This window comes from Moschus berezovskii, chromosome 6 (genome assembly GCF_049115385.1).
Source record: "Moschus berezovskii isolate FMDL1 chromosome 6, NW_MosBer_1.0, whole genome shotgun sequence".
Lineage (NCBI taxonomy): Eukaryota > Metazoa > Chordata > Mammalia > Artiodactyla > Moschidae > Moschus > Moschus berezovskii.
This window is the reverse complement of record NC_142465.1, coordinates 36,078,836-36,091,698: the sequence shown is the minus strand read 5'-3', so window position 1 is coordinate 36,091,698 and position 12,863 is coordinate 36,078,836. Positions and strand designations below refer to the sequence as shown.

The following is a 12,863-nucleotide window of genomic DNA, read 5'->3' as shown; positions in this document are numbered from 1 at the left end:
ATATTTTCTTATGTTTGTTAAGATAAAAGATAAAAATAATGCTCTCTTGATGTTTTAATTTGCTTTAATTTATTTCTGTTTTTTTCTTGTTTACAATAGGTATATACATCAAATTACAAATGCTACATTTTATAATGTATGCCTTTTGCCAAGAGGTTGTAGCAAAAGGCAAAATCAGTTTTTAGTGTAACAGTATATTCAGGCTTCTTATATATTTTTATTGTGGTATAAAACATATAAACTTTCCCCTCTTCACAGATTTTAAGCATATAGTATTGTTAACTATAGGCATATTGATGTGTAGAAGATCTTCAAAACATTTTTTATCTTGTTTGACTGAAACTCTGTACCCATTGAATAGCAACTTCTCAATTCCCTCTTCCCCCAGCCCCTGGCAACCATTTCACATTCTGCTTCTATGAGCTCGCTTTAGATATCTCATATAAGTAAAACTACAAAACAGTTTTTCTGCTCTTATTGGCTTCTCTCCTTAACACAATGTCCTCAAGGTTCATCCATATTGTCACACATTGTAGAATTTCCATCTTGTTTTAAAGCTGAATAATACTCCATTGTATGCACATACCACATTTTCTTTATCCATGCATCTGCTCATAGATATTTAACGTGTTCATCCTTTGTTTTCTCTACTCTTTGACTATTTGCAGGCACACAGGCCATTTCATGCCTGTGGTGCCATCAGGTCAGGTGAATGGCGGATGCTGAACTCACTCATTTTGGAAAATTAAATGTGTATAGGTTACTTGTTCTTTGCCTTTGTACTAATAAAATTATTTTTGTAACTCCACAGGTAAAGGTCCTAGGCTCAGGATCTTTGTTCTTGTCAGGGTCTTTGTTCTGGTTCTGGCTCCTCAACTGTAGTGAAGTCACTGCTCCTGGACTAGTTTCCAGAGGCTGTGGTAGGAGCTGGTGTCTCTAAACATTTCCCCTCAGACCCAGGATGGGCAAAATACCTCTCTGACTATATTTCTTAGCTTTTGGAAGTTGCTAACTTTGAATAAGAAATAAATACACTTAAATTTAATTAAAAATCAAGAAACACACAAGCTCTAAGCTTACAAACTTCTCTTTCCTTGTAGATTGGTTCTCTATTAGAACAAGCATCCTATTGCCATTTTTTGAAACCCTGAGACACATATCTGGTGCCTTAGCATCTTCTGCAGAGCTGCCTTCACTTCCTGGTTCTTGAAGCTGTAAATGAGGGGATTTATCAAGGATGTGATCACACCGTACTTTATGGAGACAACTCGCTCCAGGACTGATCCTGAAGAGGGGCTGACGTACCTAAATAGAGCCATCCCATAGAACAAGAGCACCACAGTGAGGTGGGAGGAACAGGTGAAGGCTTTGCCTTGGCCTTTAGAGGAGGAGATAATCAGAACAGCAAGAGTGATTTTTGAGTAAGAGAAGAGGATCGGGGGAAGTGTCACAAGTCCTAGAAATGCAGTGGACCCAGCTAACAGGATGGTGTTAGGCATGGTATCACTGCAGGAGAGAGGGAAGAGTGAAGGCAGTTCACAGCAGAAGTGGAAGATGATATTGGGACCACAGAACTGCAAGTTCTGGGTACAGACATTATTCACTAGTGAGCTCAGAAACCCCATCACCCATGCTGCACTGACCATTGCAGTGCACAGAGGTCCATTCATGATCACAGTGTAGAGCAGAGGGTGACAGATGGCAGCATAGCGGTCATAGGCCATAGTAGAGAGCAGGCAGCCCTCAGTGCCTCCAGAAAATATGAAAAAGAAACTCTGGGTGATGCATCCCCACACTGAAATAGTTTTCTTCTGAGACAGGAAGTTCTGCAGAATCTTGGGCACAGTGACTGAAGAGTAGCATGTGTCTAGGAAAGACAAATGACCAAGGAAGAAGTACATGGGCGTGTGCAGGTGAGGCTCAGCCCTGATCACCAGGATCATCATCAGGTTCCCCATCAGGGTCAGGAGGTAAATCCCCAAGAAGAGAACAAAGAGAATGGTCTGGATATCTGGGTCAGTAGACAACCCCAGCAGCACAAATTCATCAGTAATGCTAAGATTTTTCATGGTTTCTTATATGTCATATCCCTGTGAGAAACAAATACTTATTCATTTAGTGGCACCATGATATGAGTCACAATCAGTGAATGGGATTTTTAATCTATAAAAGATCCACTTCTGGGGGCTTCCCAGGTGGCACTAGTGGTAAAGAACCCACCTACCAGTACAGGAGACGTAAGAGATGCAGGTTCGCTCTCGGGGTCTGGAAGATCCCCTGGAGGAGGGCAAGGCAACCCACCTCAGTACTCTATTCTTGTCTGGAGAATCCCATGAACAGAGGACCCTGGCGAGCTATGTTCCATAGTGTCACAAAGTCAGACACGACTGAAGTGATTTAGCACACACATGTGCATCCACTTTTGGAAGCCAGAAATTGAATCCAAGGTTGAAGAATCTGACAATTCTATTACCCTATTAAATACTACAACTTTTCTTCTCCTGCTTAAGTATTCTTTATCAAATTCAGATTTCCCTCCCATGACATGTAACACTTTCCTAACATATTGGATAGTAGATTTATTTAGTACATTAAAAATTATATCTCTCTGATAGAATTTTATATTATACACAGGCAAGGATCTTTGTTTTTTTCCCCATGGATGAATTGGTAAGTACCAATAATAGTTACTGGCTCCATAATTTTTGAGTAAGAGAAGAGGATCAGGAAATTGTCCTAGTCATAGAAATTCAGTAGACCCAGCTAGAGGGCTCTAAGTAAACATTTATGGAGTGAAAGAATGAATGCTTCCTCACAGTCTCTTGTCTTAATCTTCACTGGTACCATCCCTCTGAATTCTTAGATAATAGACCTTTACAGTCTCTATCTTCTCACTCTTTTTCCCAGCCTTTCTTCAGCACTACAATCATCCAACACCTGATGAACCCTTTCTTCAAAAGCAGAAAGACCCCCATTGGTGAAGCAAATGACATCCTTTTGTGGGTGACCACTTTTCAAAGCTTTAATTCAAAAGCTGAAATTCCTGGCACATTTCATCTGACATGTCAACCGAGACCTGTTATCTGATGTCATTATTTTTAAATGAGGAGAATGTGGGACAGAGAGGTGACCTGACTTCTACCATAGCTAGATGTCTCAGAGCCAGGACTAGGCCAGGGTTTCTGATTTTTCAACCAATTCTCTTTCTACTGTTTCACTCACAGACAATAAATGTTTGTGTATTTAACCAGTTTGTGGTTGAGACTGGTGTGGTTGAGACAGGAGTGACCCCCACTTTCCTTGGTCCTGTACATTTGCAGTATGCCCTAAGGTTCATCTTCAGCAGCTTCTGTAATGTAAAATGAACACTAGACTCAAGAGTCAGATTGGCCTTGCTAATTACTGGCTATGAAATTTATTCATAAGACATAACCTACTCAAATGAAAATTGGGAAAAAATGAGGCCAAATGTGGTAAAATCTTTATAGTCTATGAAATAGATTCATTGCTATTTAATTTATAAAAATTAAAAAACTTCTATATATGTATAAGAGTGAAACTGTTTATTGTAAATGAAAATTTGTGATCTGTTGAGTACTGAGTTTATGTATATTTTTTCCTAATTATTTTACCGATATTGCAAAATTGCTTTCACTAAATGCATTTTTTATTTTATTTATTTTTTTTAACATGGATTTTATTTTATTTTTTTTTTTGTAATGGTATTTCTTTTTTTTTTTTTTTTGGAGGGAAATTATTTTACAATATTATATTGGTTGGTTTTGCCATACATTGACATGAATTCGCCCCGGGTTTACATAAGTTCCCCCTCCTGAACCCCCCTCCCACCTCCCTCCTCCCTTTATCCTCTCTCTGGGTCATCCCCGCATGCCAGCCCCGAGCATCCTATAACATGCATTGATCCTGAACTAGTGATTCGTTTCACATATGACAACATACGTGTTTCAATGCCATTCTCCCAAATCATCCCACCCTCACCCTCTCCCATAGAGTCCCAAAGACTGTTCTATACATCTGTGTCTCTTTTGCTGTCTCGTATACAGGATTATCATTTGCATCTTTCTAAATTCCATATATATGCGTTAGTATACTGTATTGGTGTTTTTCTTTCTGGCTTACTTCACTCTGTATAATAGGCTCCAGTTTCATCCACCTCATTAGAACTGATTCAAATGTATTCTTTTTAATGGCTGAATAATACTCCATTGTATATATGTACCAAAGCTTTCTTATCCATTCGTCTGCAGATGGACATCTAGGACTAAACGCATTTTTTAAAATGTAGGAAACATGCTTTCTGGTTCCCAATTCATCCCAGCCTGATTGCCAAGACTTTATTTTTTCTTTCCTGACATTCTCTCTCTCTTGCTGGGGTACACTGACTTACCCTGTGCATTTTAATATTGAAACCCATCAGCAAAAGTCTGACTTACCTTCCTTCTTTCCCTCTCTCCTCAAACCTCATTTCACACATCTTCCTTCCCACTTCCATCTACTTACATCATAAGAGAATAACTGTTGTTTATTTAAAGCATACTTTATGCCAATCACTATAACAAGATTCTGATCTCACTTATTCCTTGCACAACCTTGTACCATCAGGAATACTGACCTTCTTTCTGTGGGTTGGAAAGATTGACATACATGGTGATTGAGTTTAAAAGTCGTGGAGTTGGGACTTATCCAAAGTCTCTGATTCCAAATCCCATGTTTTTCCTACTTCCCAACACTGCAAACCTTTGCTTCTGAGAAAATCTTCCCTGATTTGGAGATTTTTCTTTCTCTAGAGGGAACTTGGGAGCCCAGGCAGGAATGTGAGGTGGCCTTGGGAGTTTGGCCCAGTGACCATGTCTACAACTTCCCTTTACCCAGGGTGTCCCCCTGCTCCTTACCCAGAATGTCTTGACCTCTTGGACCAAAGATGGGGACTTCTGGGCCAAGGAAGATTCCAGGAAGAGAAATCTAAGGAAAAGTTGGATAGAGCGCTAACATCAAGTCAGGCTGAAAGAAGCAGCACTCTACGGACGTGGGGGGAGTCAGGTAGTAAAGATGGCCCTTCTGGTTTTCCTTCCCCCATTTCTCTGCCTGAAGCCTCCAGAGAAGTCCTGGCACTGATGCATCAAGTACGTGATGTTAGGCGTGAAGGGTTAGGATTTATTCTTGCAAAGAACTATTCTCTTCTTGTCCTGTTTCCTAAAAATAGCAGCAAATTTAACTTAAAAAATACATTTCACACCCATTACACTCTTCCAGCAGCTACTAGGCTTACATTTAGATCCTATCTGGAGGCAGAACACTGGTCAATGAACTTAGGGATCCCCAGGATTCCAAACTCTAGTGAAAGTTTTAGAGTCTTTTTTTGGGATCCTTGGAGCTCAAATGTGCTGCCCTAGTGTTTCATGGGTCACTGCAGTCCCTGAGAGGCTAGTAGATTTGGGTCTGTTCGTACCCCACCCCCCAAGTACTATGATCATCATAGTTTTTCATTGTCTAGTCAATACATATGTAGCTTTTTAGTGGATTTTTTAAAAAGTGAGCGTAATATTTAACTAATAAAATAATTTTGAAACATGACATAGGGGAAATTTGAACAGAGGTAGGGAGAAGGCAATGGCAAGCCACTCCAGTACTCTTGCCTGGAAAATCCCATGGATGGAGGAGCCTGGTGGGCTGCAGTCCGTGGGGTCGCTAAGGGTCGGACACGACTGAGCGACTTCACTTTCACTTTTCACTTTCATGCATTGGAGAAGGAAATGGCAACCCACTCCAGTGTTCTTGCCTGGAGAATCCCAGGGACGGGGAGCCTGGCGGGCTTCCGTCTATGGGGTCACACAGAGTCGGACACGACTGAAGTGACTTAGCAGGGAGAAAGAGTGTCTTTGGTTTCTATATTGACTTACTCCACCCATCCTCCTTCTTAAAAAGCTACTATTCAAGAAAAAAAGAATAGAAAAATCTCAATTTGGCAAATGGGTAGAGAGTTCAAATTGGTAGGAAAGTTCAGTTCAATTCAGTTCAGTCGCTCAGTTGTGTCCGACTCTTTGTGATCCCATGGACTGCAGCATGCCAGGCTTCCCTGTCCATTACCAACTCTCGGAGCCTACTCAAACTCGTGGATGCCATCCAACCACCTCATTCTTTGTTGCCCCCTTTTCCTCTTGCCTTCAATATTTCCCAGCATCAGGCTTCCCTGTCCATTACCAACTCTCGGAGCCTACTCAAACTCGTGGATGCCATCCAACCACCTCATTCTTTGTTGCCCCCTTTTCCTCTTGCCTTCAATATTTCCCAGCATCAGGGTCTTTTCAATTGAGACAGTTCTTCGCATCAGGTGGCCAAAGTATTGGAGTTTCAGCTTCAGCATCAGTCCTTCCAATGAATACTCAGAATTGATTTCCTTTAGGATGGACTGGTTGGATCTCCTTGCTGTTACTACTAAGTTTTCCGACATTGAGTAGTAATCTTTCCTGTGCTGGATTCGTCTGTCAGTTATAATAAGAAATATAGAGCTGGTGCCCATTCAGTTCAGTTCAGTTCAGTTCAGTCGCTCAGTTGTGTCCGACTCTTTGCGACCCCATGAATCACAGCACGCCAGGCCTGCCTGTCCATCACCAACTCCCGGAGTTCACTCAGACTCATGTCCATCAAGTCGGTGATGCCATCCAACCATCTCATTCTTTTAGTTGTATCTCTAACTCATCTATTTCCTCATTGAGCAAGGCTGTTCTGGGACTCAGCGCTTTTGGGTTAGGCTGTCAACTGCCTCCAAAATAGGGCACTTGCTCTCTCTCTCTCTCTTTCTATATATATATATATATGAAGGTGTTAGTCGCTCAGTCATTCCGACTCTTTGCAACCCCATGGCCTGTAGCCCACCAGTCACCTCTGTCCATGGTATATCTCCAGACAGGAATGCTGGAGTGGGTTGCTATTTCCTTCTCCAGGGAATCTTCCCAACCCAGGGATCAAGGGATTGAACCCGGGTCTCCTGCATTTCTGGCAGATTCTTTATCATTGAGCCACCAGGGAAGCCATATATATATATATGTGGTGCTGTGCAAAGGGCTCCAAAGAAGGCTTAATTCCCAATCAATTCTAGGCCTGGAGTAATGTTCAGACTCAAAGCAGCTCACCTCAAGGTCATTTCTGGTTTGGGTAAAGGCTAAAGTGTCCCGGCACCCAGTTTATTCTTTTTTTAGTCTTTTAGTCTCTGCTAAGAGAATCTGACACTCTTCCTTATCATTTTACTCTTCATTTGCCTCCCTCAGTCCCGAGGAAAGCTCCTGCCTAGTCTGTGTGACTTATATATCTTTCTTCATCAGCACATTGGCGATCTTGTGCCAGCTGAGCCCTGGAGAGGAATGTCAAGTAAGAACCCTCAGGAACCAAGATCAGTTCACTGCTCTTGGGAGCAGCAGCAGTAGCCAGAGCCAAAGAGGTTCTTAATCCAGAGATGGGCAAGCTACTAATCCTGCCGTGTCCAGAGAAAGACACAGAACTGCAGAATGTTCCTAGCTACAAATTGCTTTGCTAATAGGGAAATAAGGAATCAGATGAACTCTAGTGTGAGACTCTGCTTAGAGTCTTCATTCCCTGATAGTCTTGGCATTCTGAAAACAGACACAAACACACACACAGTCTCTCTCTATTCACCCAAGTACACACATTGTATTTTCCCATTACGACAAGTTCATTCTTACTTGTCTGAAGCTACCTACTCCCTTAATCTCATATTCCTAACTCTCAGCTGATTATCAGCAGAGGATATGTTCCTGTTCCTGCTGTGGTCGATCTCTAACTCTTTAACCCCTATACATGCAATTATTCTTCTCTTGTCCCTTACAGCTTGGGGAGGCCCTTTCCTTTATCTCTGGCCGTTGCCTCTCTCTGCTTTGGATCCCACCTTAACCCTTCCCTTTGGGCATCTCTCTGAATCAATCATGCCTTTTCTCTTCCCTTGTCTCCCCGTTTCCATCAAGCCTATCCACTCAGTTTATACATAGAAGTTGCTTATGTTTATCCACTTAAAATAGAGCAGGAGCAATGAATAACCTCCTTTCTTCCATAAGAAGCCTTAAAAAAGTAATACTATTTGGAGCCCTTTGTGTAATAACATAAATTGCCCTTAAAGGTTTCTATGTGTAAAAATACTAAGATTTAGGTAACTTTTTGTTTTGAGACTTCATAGAAAGTTCAAGTTAGTATCTGTTTTACTCTCATCCATCTAGATTTTACTCCCTGATGTTGTCCTAACCTTTGAAAAATATATATGAAATATACTACATAGTATGTAATACCTCTGCTGCACTCTGTAGTCAGACACATGACTGTTTCTATAATGAAACTTCTGAATACCCCTTCTGCTTGGGACTTTCATTGTAGCTGTTTAATTGCTAAGTTGTGTCCAACTCTTTTGTGACCCTACAGTCTGTAGTCCATAGGATTTCCCCAGCAAGAATACTGGAGTTGGTTGCCATTTCCTTCTCTAGGGGATTTTTCCGACCCAGGGATCAAACCCGCATCTCCCGCATTGGTAGGTGGATTCTTTACTGCTAAGCCACCAGAGAAGTCCCCATGGGACTTTAAAAGGCTAAAATAGCCTCATGTCAGTTAATTTCCAAATTTGCCTCCAAATTAGCTTTGGGAAGAAATTATTTGTTTTTCAAAGATTTTTTGGAGATTCTAGGCCTGAAGATTAGGGCTTATAAACCTATTTTAAATTTCTGTATTTACTGGCTTTAATTCTAGTTCCCTATATTATTCCTTGATCTGTCTGCTTTTTCCAATAGCACTATACTGTCTTAATGATTGCAGATATCTTTATCTATATATCTATAGCTATCTATCTCTATAAATGCTTTTATGCCTGGTAGTGCTAGCCTTTATTTTTATAGTTTTTATTTTGTTATTGTTTGTTTAGTCTTATCATTTCACTTCAGAATCAATTTTTAATTTGAAAAATTCCCTTGAGAGTTCAACTGGAGTTATTTTTTCACCAATATGTTCATTTGTAAACAAGCTTTACAATTTGTTCTATCTTTCATTATTTGAGTCTTTTTGCCTATAATAAAATTTTTTATTTTCTTCACAGAGGCCCTAGGCATTTTTGTTCATGTATTATATATACATTTTGGGCTATTTTAATGATCATCTTTGCTTTTGAAGTACCCAGCTAAATACTCATGCATCTCTGCTTGGGCGACTCACCTATGGGTAGAATTAGAAGCAGCTTCCAGGGCTTGTGCTCCATATTCTTATGAGAGAAATTGGATTTAAGTGGGCTTTGCACTGCTGGATATGGGGGAGGGAGGCTTCCCTGGTGGCTCAGACGGTAAAGAATCCACCTGCAATGCAGGAAACATGGGTTCGATCCCTGGGTCAGGAAGATCTCCTGGAGAAGGGAATAGCAACCCACTCCAGTATTCTTGCCTGGAGAATTCCATGGACAGAGGAGCCTGGGGGCCTATAGTCATGGGGTCACAAAGAGTCAGACATGACTGAAGTACTACTACTGCTACTACTGTACTGCTGGATAGGGTGCATTAGCAGCTGTTCTTCTGGCCTCCGGTACTTCCAGTTCTCCCCTGACATCATCAGCAACAGGAAGACACTGAGCTCTGTCTTCATCCTAAGCTCGGTTCCTACAGGGAAATATGTCACGCTGTTGCAGCTGCCTATCCAATGCTGTATGTATCTATTCAGGTGTGACCTCAACCAGAGTCCCTGTTGGTGACCTGTGACTTTCTCCCTGCTCCTGGCTTCTACTCTTCCACTCAGAAAACTTCCTGGTTGTCCCTCCTACCTTTTGTGTTAATACTTTCCTTCTGACTCTTACATATTTTCTAGTTACCATTTCCCTGTTTTATATCATCAGATCTATGTTAAGTTTCTCAGTAACTAAACATAATTTCTCTGGTCCTCTAAGAACTCACCCTTTTGATTTGACAAATAGAAGAATTCACTTAAAAATTCCTCTTTTATATTTTTCTAGGGTTTGGTTCTTAAAGGAAGAAAGGTTGCATTGTGTGCACAGAATACCATTTTATAATCAGAAAAATAAAAAAATATATATTTTGTTTTTTCACCGCAGATGGTAGAACAAACAAGTTTATGGGGGAGGTGGGAGAGAGAGAGAGACATACAATGGTCACAAATTTGAATTTTGTAGTGCTGAATTTCTGGATGTCAATCCTGACTTCATCATTCACTGGCTAAGTGACCTTAGGCAGGTTAGTGGGCTCAGCAACCCTCAGTTTCTTCATTTTTAAAAAGGAGCTTCTATCTGATTTTTTCTTTTTTAAATAATATACAGAACACTGATAGCTTGATAAATTGTAGCTCTTTTGTCTATTTTTATGGCAAAAATAAAAGTAGATAAAGGAAACTTACAACACAAATTATCAAATGCTACATTATGAAGAAAATAAACCCATAATTTATGACAGTGAATGTAAAAATCACAGTGGTATTAAATACAAATTTTAAGTATCCTTATTAAAAGGCACAGATTTAAGAAACAAAAATCTAATGATATGGTGCTTAAAGGTAATCCAAATACAACAAAATAATATAGAAACCTTAAAACTACAATGATAGACAAAGACATATATGGAGAAATTATCTAAAAAAGAAAGAATTGGAAATATTAACATCACAGAAAGTGAAATCAAAGAAAAAACACCAAACTATATACTAAGCACTAAACATTTTATAATTTTTATACTAAACACTAAACCTTTTATAATGATGAGGTATAACCTACCATGAAGACAAAGCTATCATGATCTTTTAAGACTACAAAGTTCAGTTTCAAAATGAATGAAGCAAAATCATGGCAATAGCATGATTTATGACCAAAGACACAATGATAGTGGCAAACTTATATACATATTTTTTAAAGTCTTGGGCAAATGAAATGAAGTGAAAGTCAAGAACATTACACAAGATTTCAGTGTACAGTGATTAGGATAACACAATGCTGCTGCTGCTGCTAAGTTGCTTCAGTCGTGTCTGACTCAGTGTGACCACATAGACGGCAGCCCACCGGGCTCCTCTGTCCCTGGGATTCTCCAGGCAAGAATACTGGAGTGGGTTGCCATTTTCTTCTCCAATGCATGCACGCATGCTAAGTCGCTTCAGTCGTGTGTGATTCTGTGCGACCCTGTGGACAGCAGCCCACCAGGCTCCTCCGTCCAGGGGATTCTCCAGGCAAGAATACTGGAGTGGGTTGCCATTTCCTTCTCCCAGATAGCACAATATTAACACCTAAATAACAGTCACTTTTAATAATAAAAATGCATGTGAACACTTCCCTAATAAAAATAATTCAGTAGAATATGAAAAGATATATCCGTGTATGGGTTTTCTCATGAATGTAACAGTCATTTAATGTTAGGAAATTTTGCAATCCAATAAGAAGACATGATAATCTCAATAAGAGGTGAAAATCTGCTTTACAGTATTCAAATCTATTTTGATAGTATATCTTTATAAGTAAAAATGGATAATTATAACTAAATAAAATATGGGCTATATGCTGATATCTAACATTATACTGGCAATGAATTGTCAAAGCAATTTTTCCTTTTTTGAATTTTAATCTTAATAAATGTTTTCTTGAAATACACTTGAACAGTATAATATATAAATTACAGGTATATAATAATAGTGATTCACATTTTTAAAGGTTTATGCTCCATTTATACTTATAAAATATTTGCTATACTCCCTGTGTTGTACAGTATATCCTTGTGGCTTCAGTTCAGTTCAGTTGCTCAGTCGTGACCGACTCTTTGCGACCCCATGAATCACAGCACGCCAGGCCTCCCTGTCCATCACCAACTCCCAGAGTTCACTCAAACTCATGTCCACAGAGTCGGTGATGCCATCCAGCCATCTCATTCTCTGTTGTCCCCGTCTCCTCCCGCCCCCAATCCTTCCCAGCATCAGAGTCTTTTCCAGTGAGTCAACTCGTCGCATGAGGTGGCCAAAGTATTGCAGTTTCAGCTTTAGCATCAGTCCTTCCAATGAACACCTAGGATCCATCTCTTTGTGGCTTGCTGCTACTGCTAAGTCACTTCAGTCGTGTCCGACTCTGTGTGACCCCATAGACGGAAGCCCACCAGGCTCCCCCGTCCCTGGGATTCTCCAGGCAAGAACACTGGAGTGGGTTGCCATTTCCTTCTCCAATGTGTGAAAGTGGAAAGTGAAAAGTGAAAGTGAAGTCGCTCAGTCGTGTCCGACCCTTAGCGACCCCACGGACTGCAGCCTACCAGGCTCCTCCATCCATGGGATTTTCTAGGCAATAGTACTGGAGTGGCTTGCCATTGCCTTCTCTCTTTGTGGCTTACTGCTTACCTAATAGTGTGTATCTCTATATTGTCCTCTCCCTTTTCTCTCTCCACTGGTAACCACTATCTTGTTCTCTATAAGTCTGATTGTTTTTGTTATATTTTCTAGTCATAATTTTTACATTTTACATACAGTGATACCACATAGTATTTGTCTCTCTCAGTCTGATTTATTTCACGTAGCAGAACGCCTTCCAATCCATTCATGTTTCTGCAAATGGCATTATATCATTCTTTTTTATGACTGAATCATAATCCATTGTTTATATACATTGCATCTTCTTTATCCATTCATCTGTTGATGGATACTTAGGTTTCTTCCATGTCTTGGCTATTGTAAATAGTGCTGCTATGAACATTGGGGTGCATATATCTTTTTGAATTAGTGTTTTCACCTTTTTCAGATATGTGCCCAGGAGTGGGATTGCTGGATCGCATGGTAACTTTATTTTTAGTCTTATAAGGAATGTCCATACTGTTCTCCTTAGTGGC

At 40.2% G+C, this 12,863-nt stretch overlaps 1 protein-coding gene across 1 annotated transcript; it reads right to left on the bottom strand.

The window, feature by feature from the left end:
• Positions 1-1,112: 1,112 nt before the first annotated feature.
• LOC129536002 (olfactory receptor 5BS1-like) lies at positions 1,113-2,069 on the bottom strand. Its single transcript, XM_088837001.1, has one exon. It carries the CDS (start codon positions 2,067-2,069, stop codon positions 1,113-1,115), a length of 957 nt encoding a protein of 318 aa, XP_088693127.1.
• Between the last annotated feature and the right edge of the window lie 10,794 nt (positions 2,070-12,863).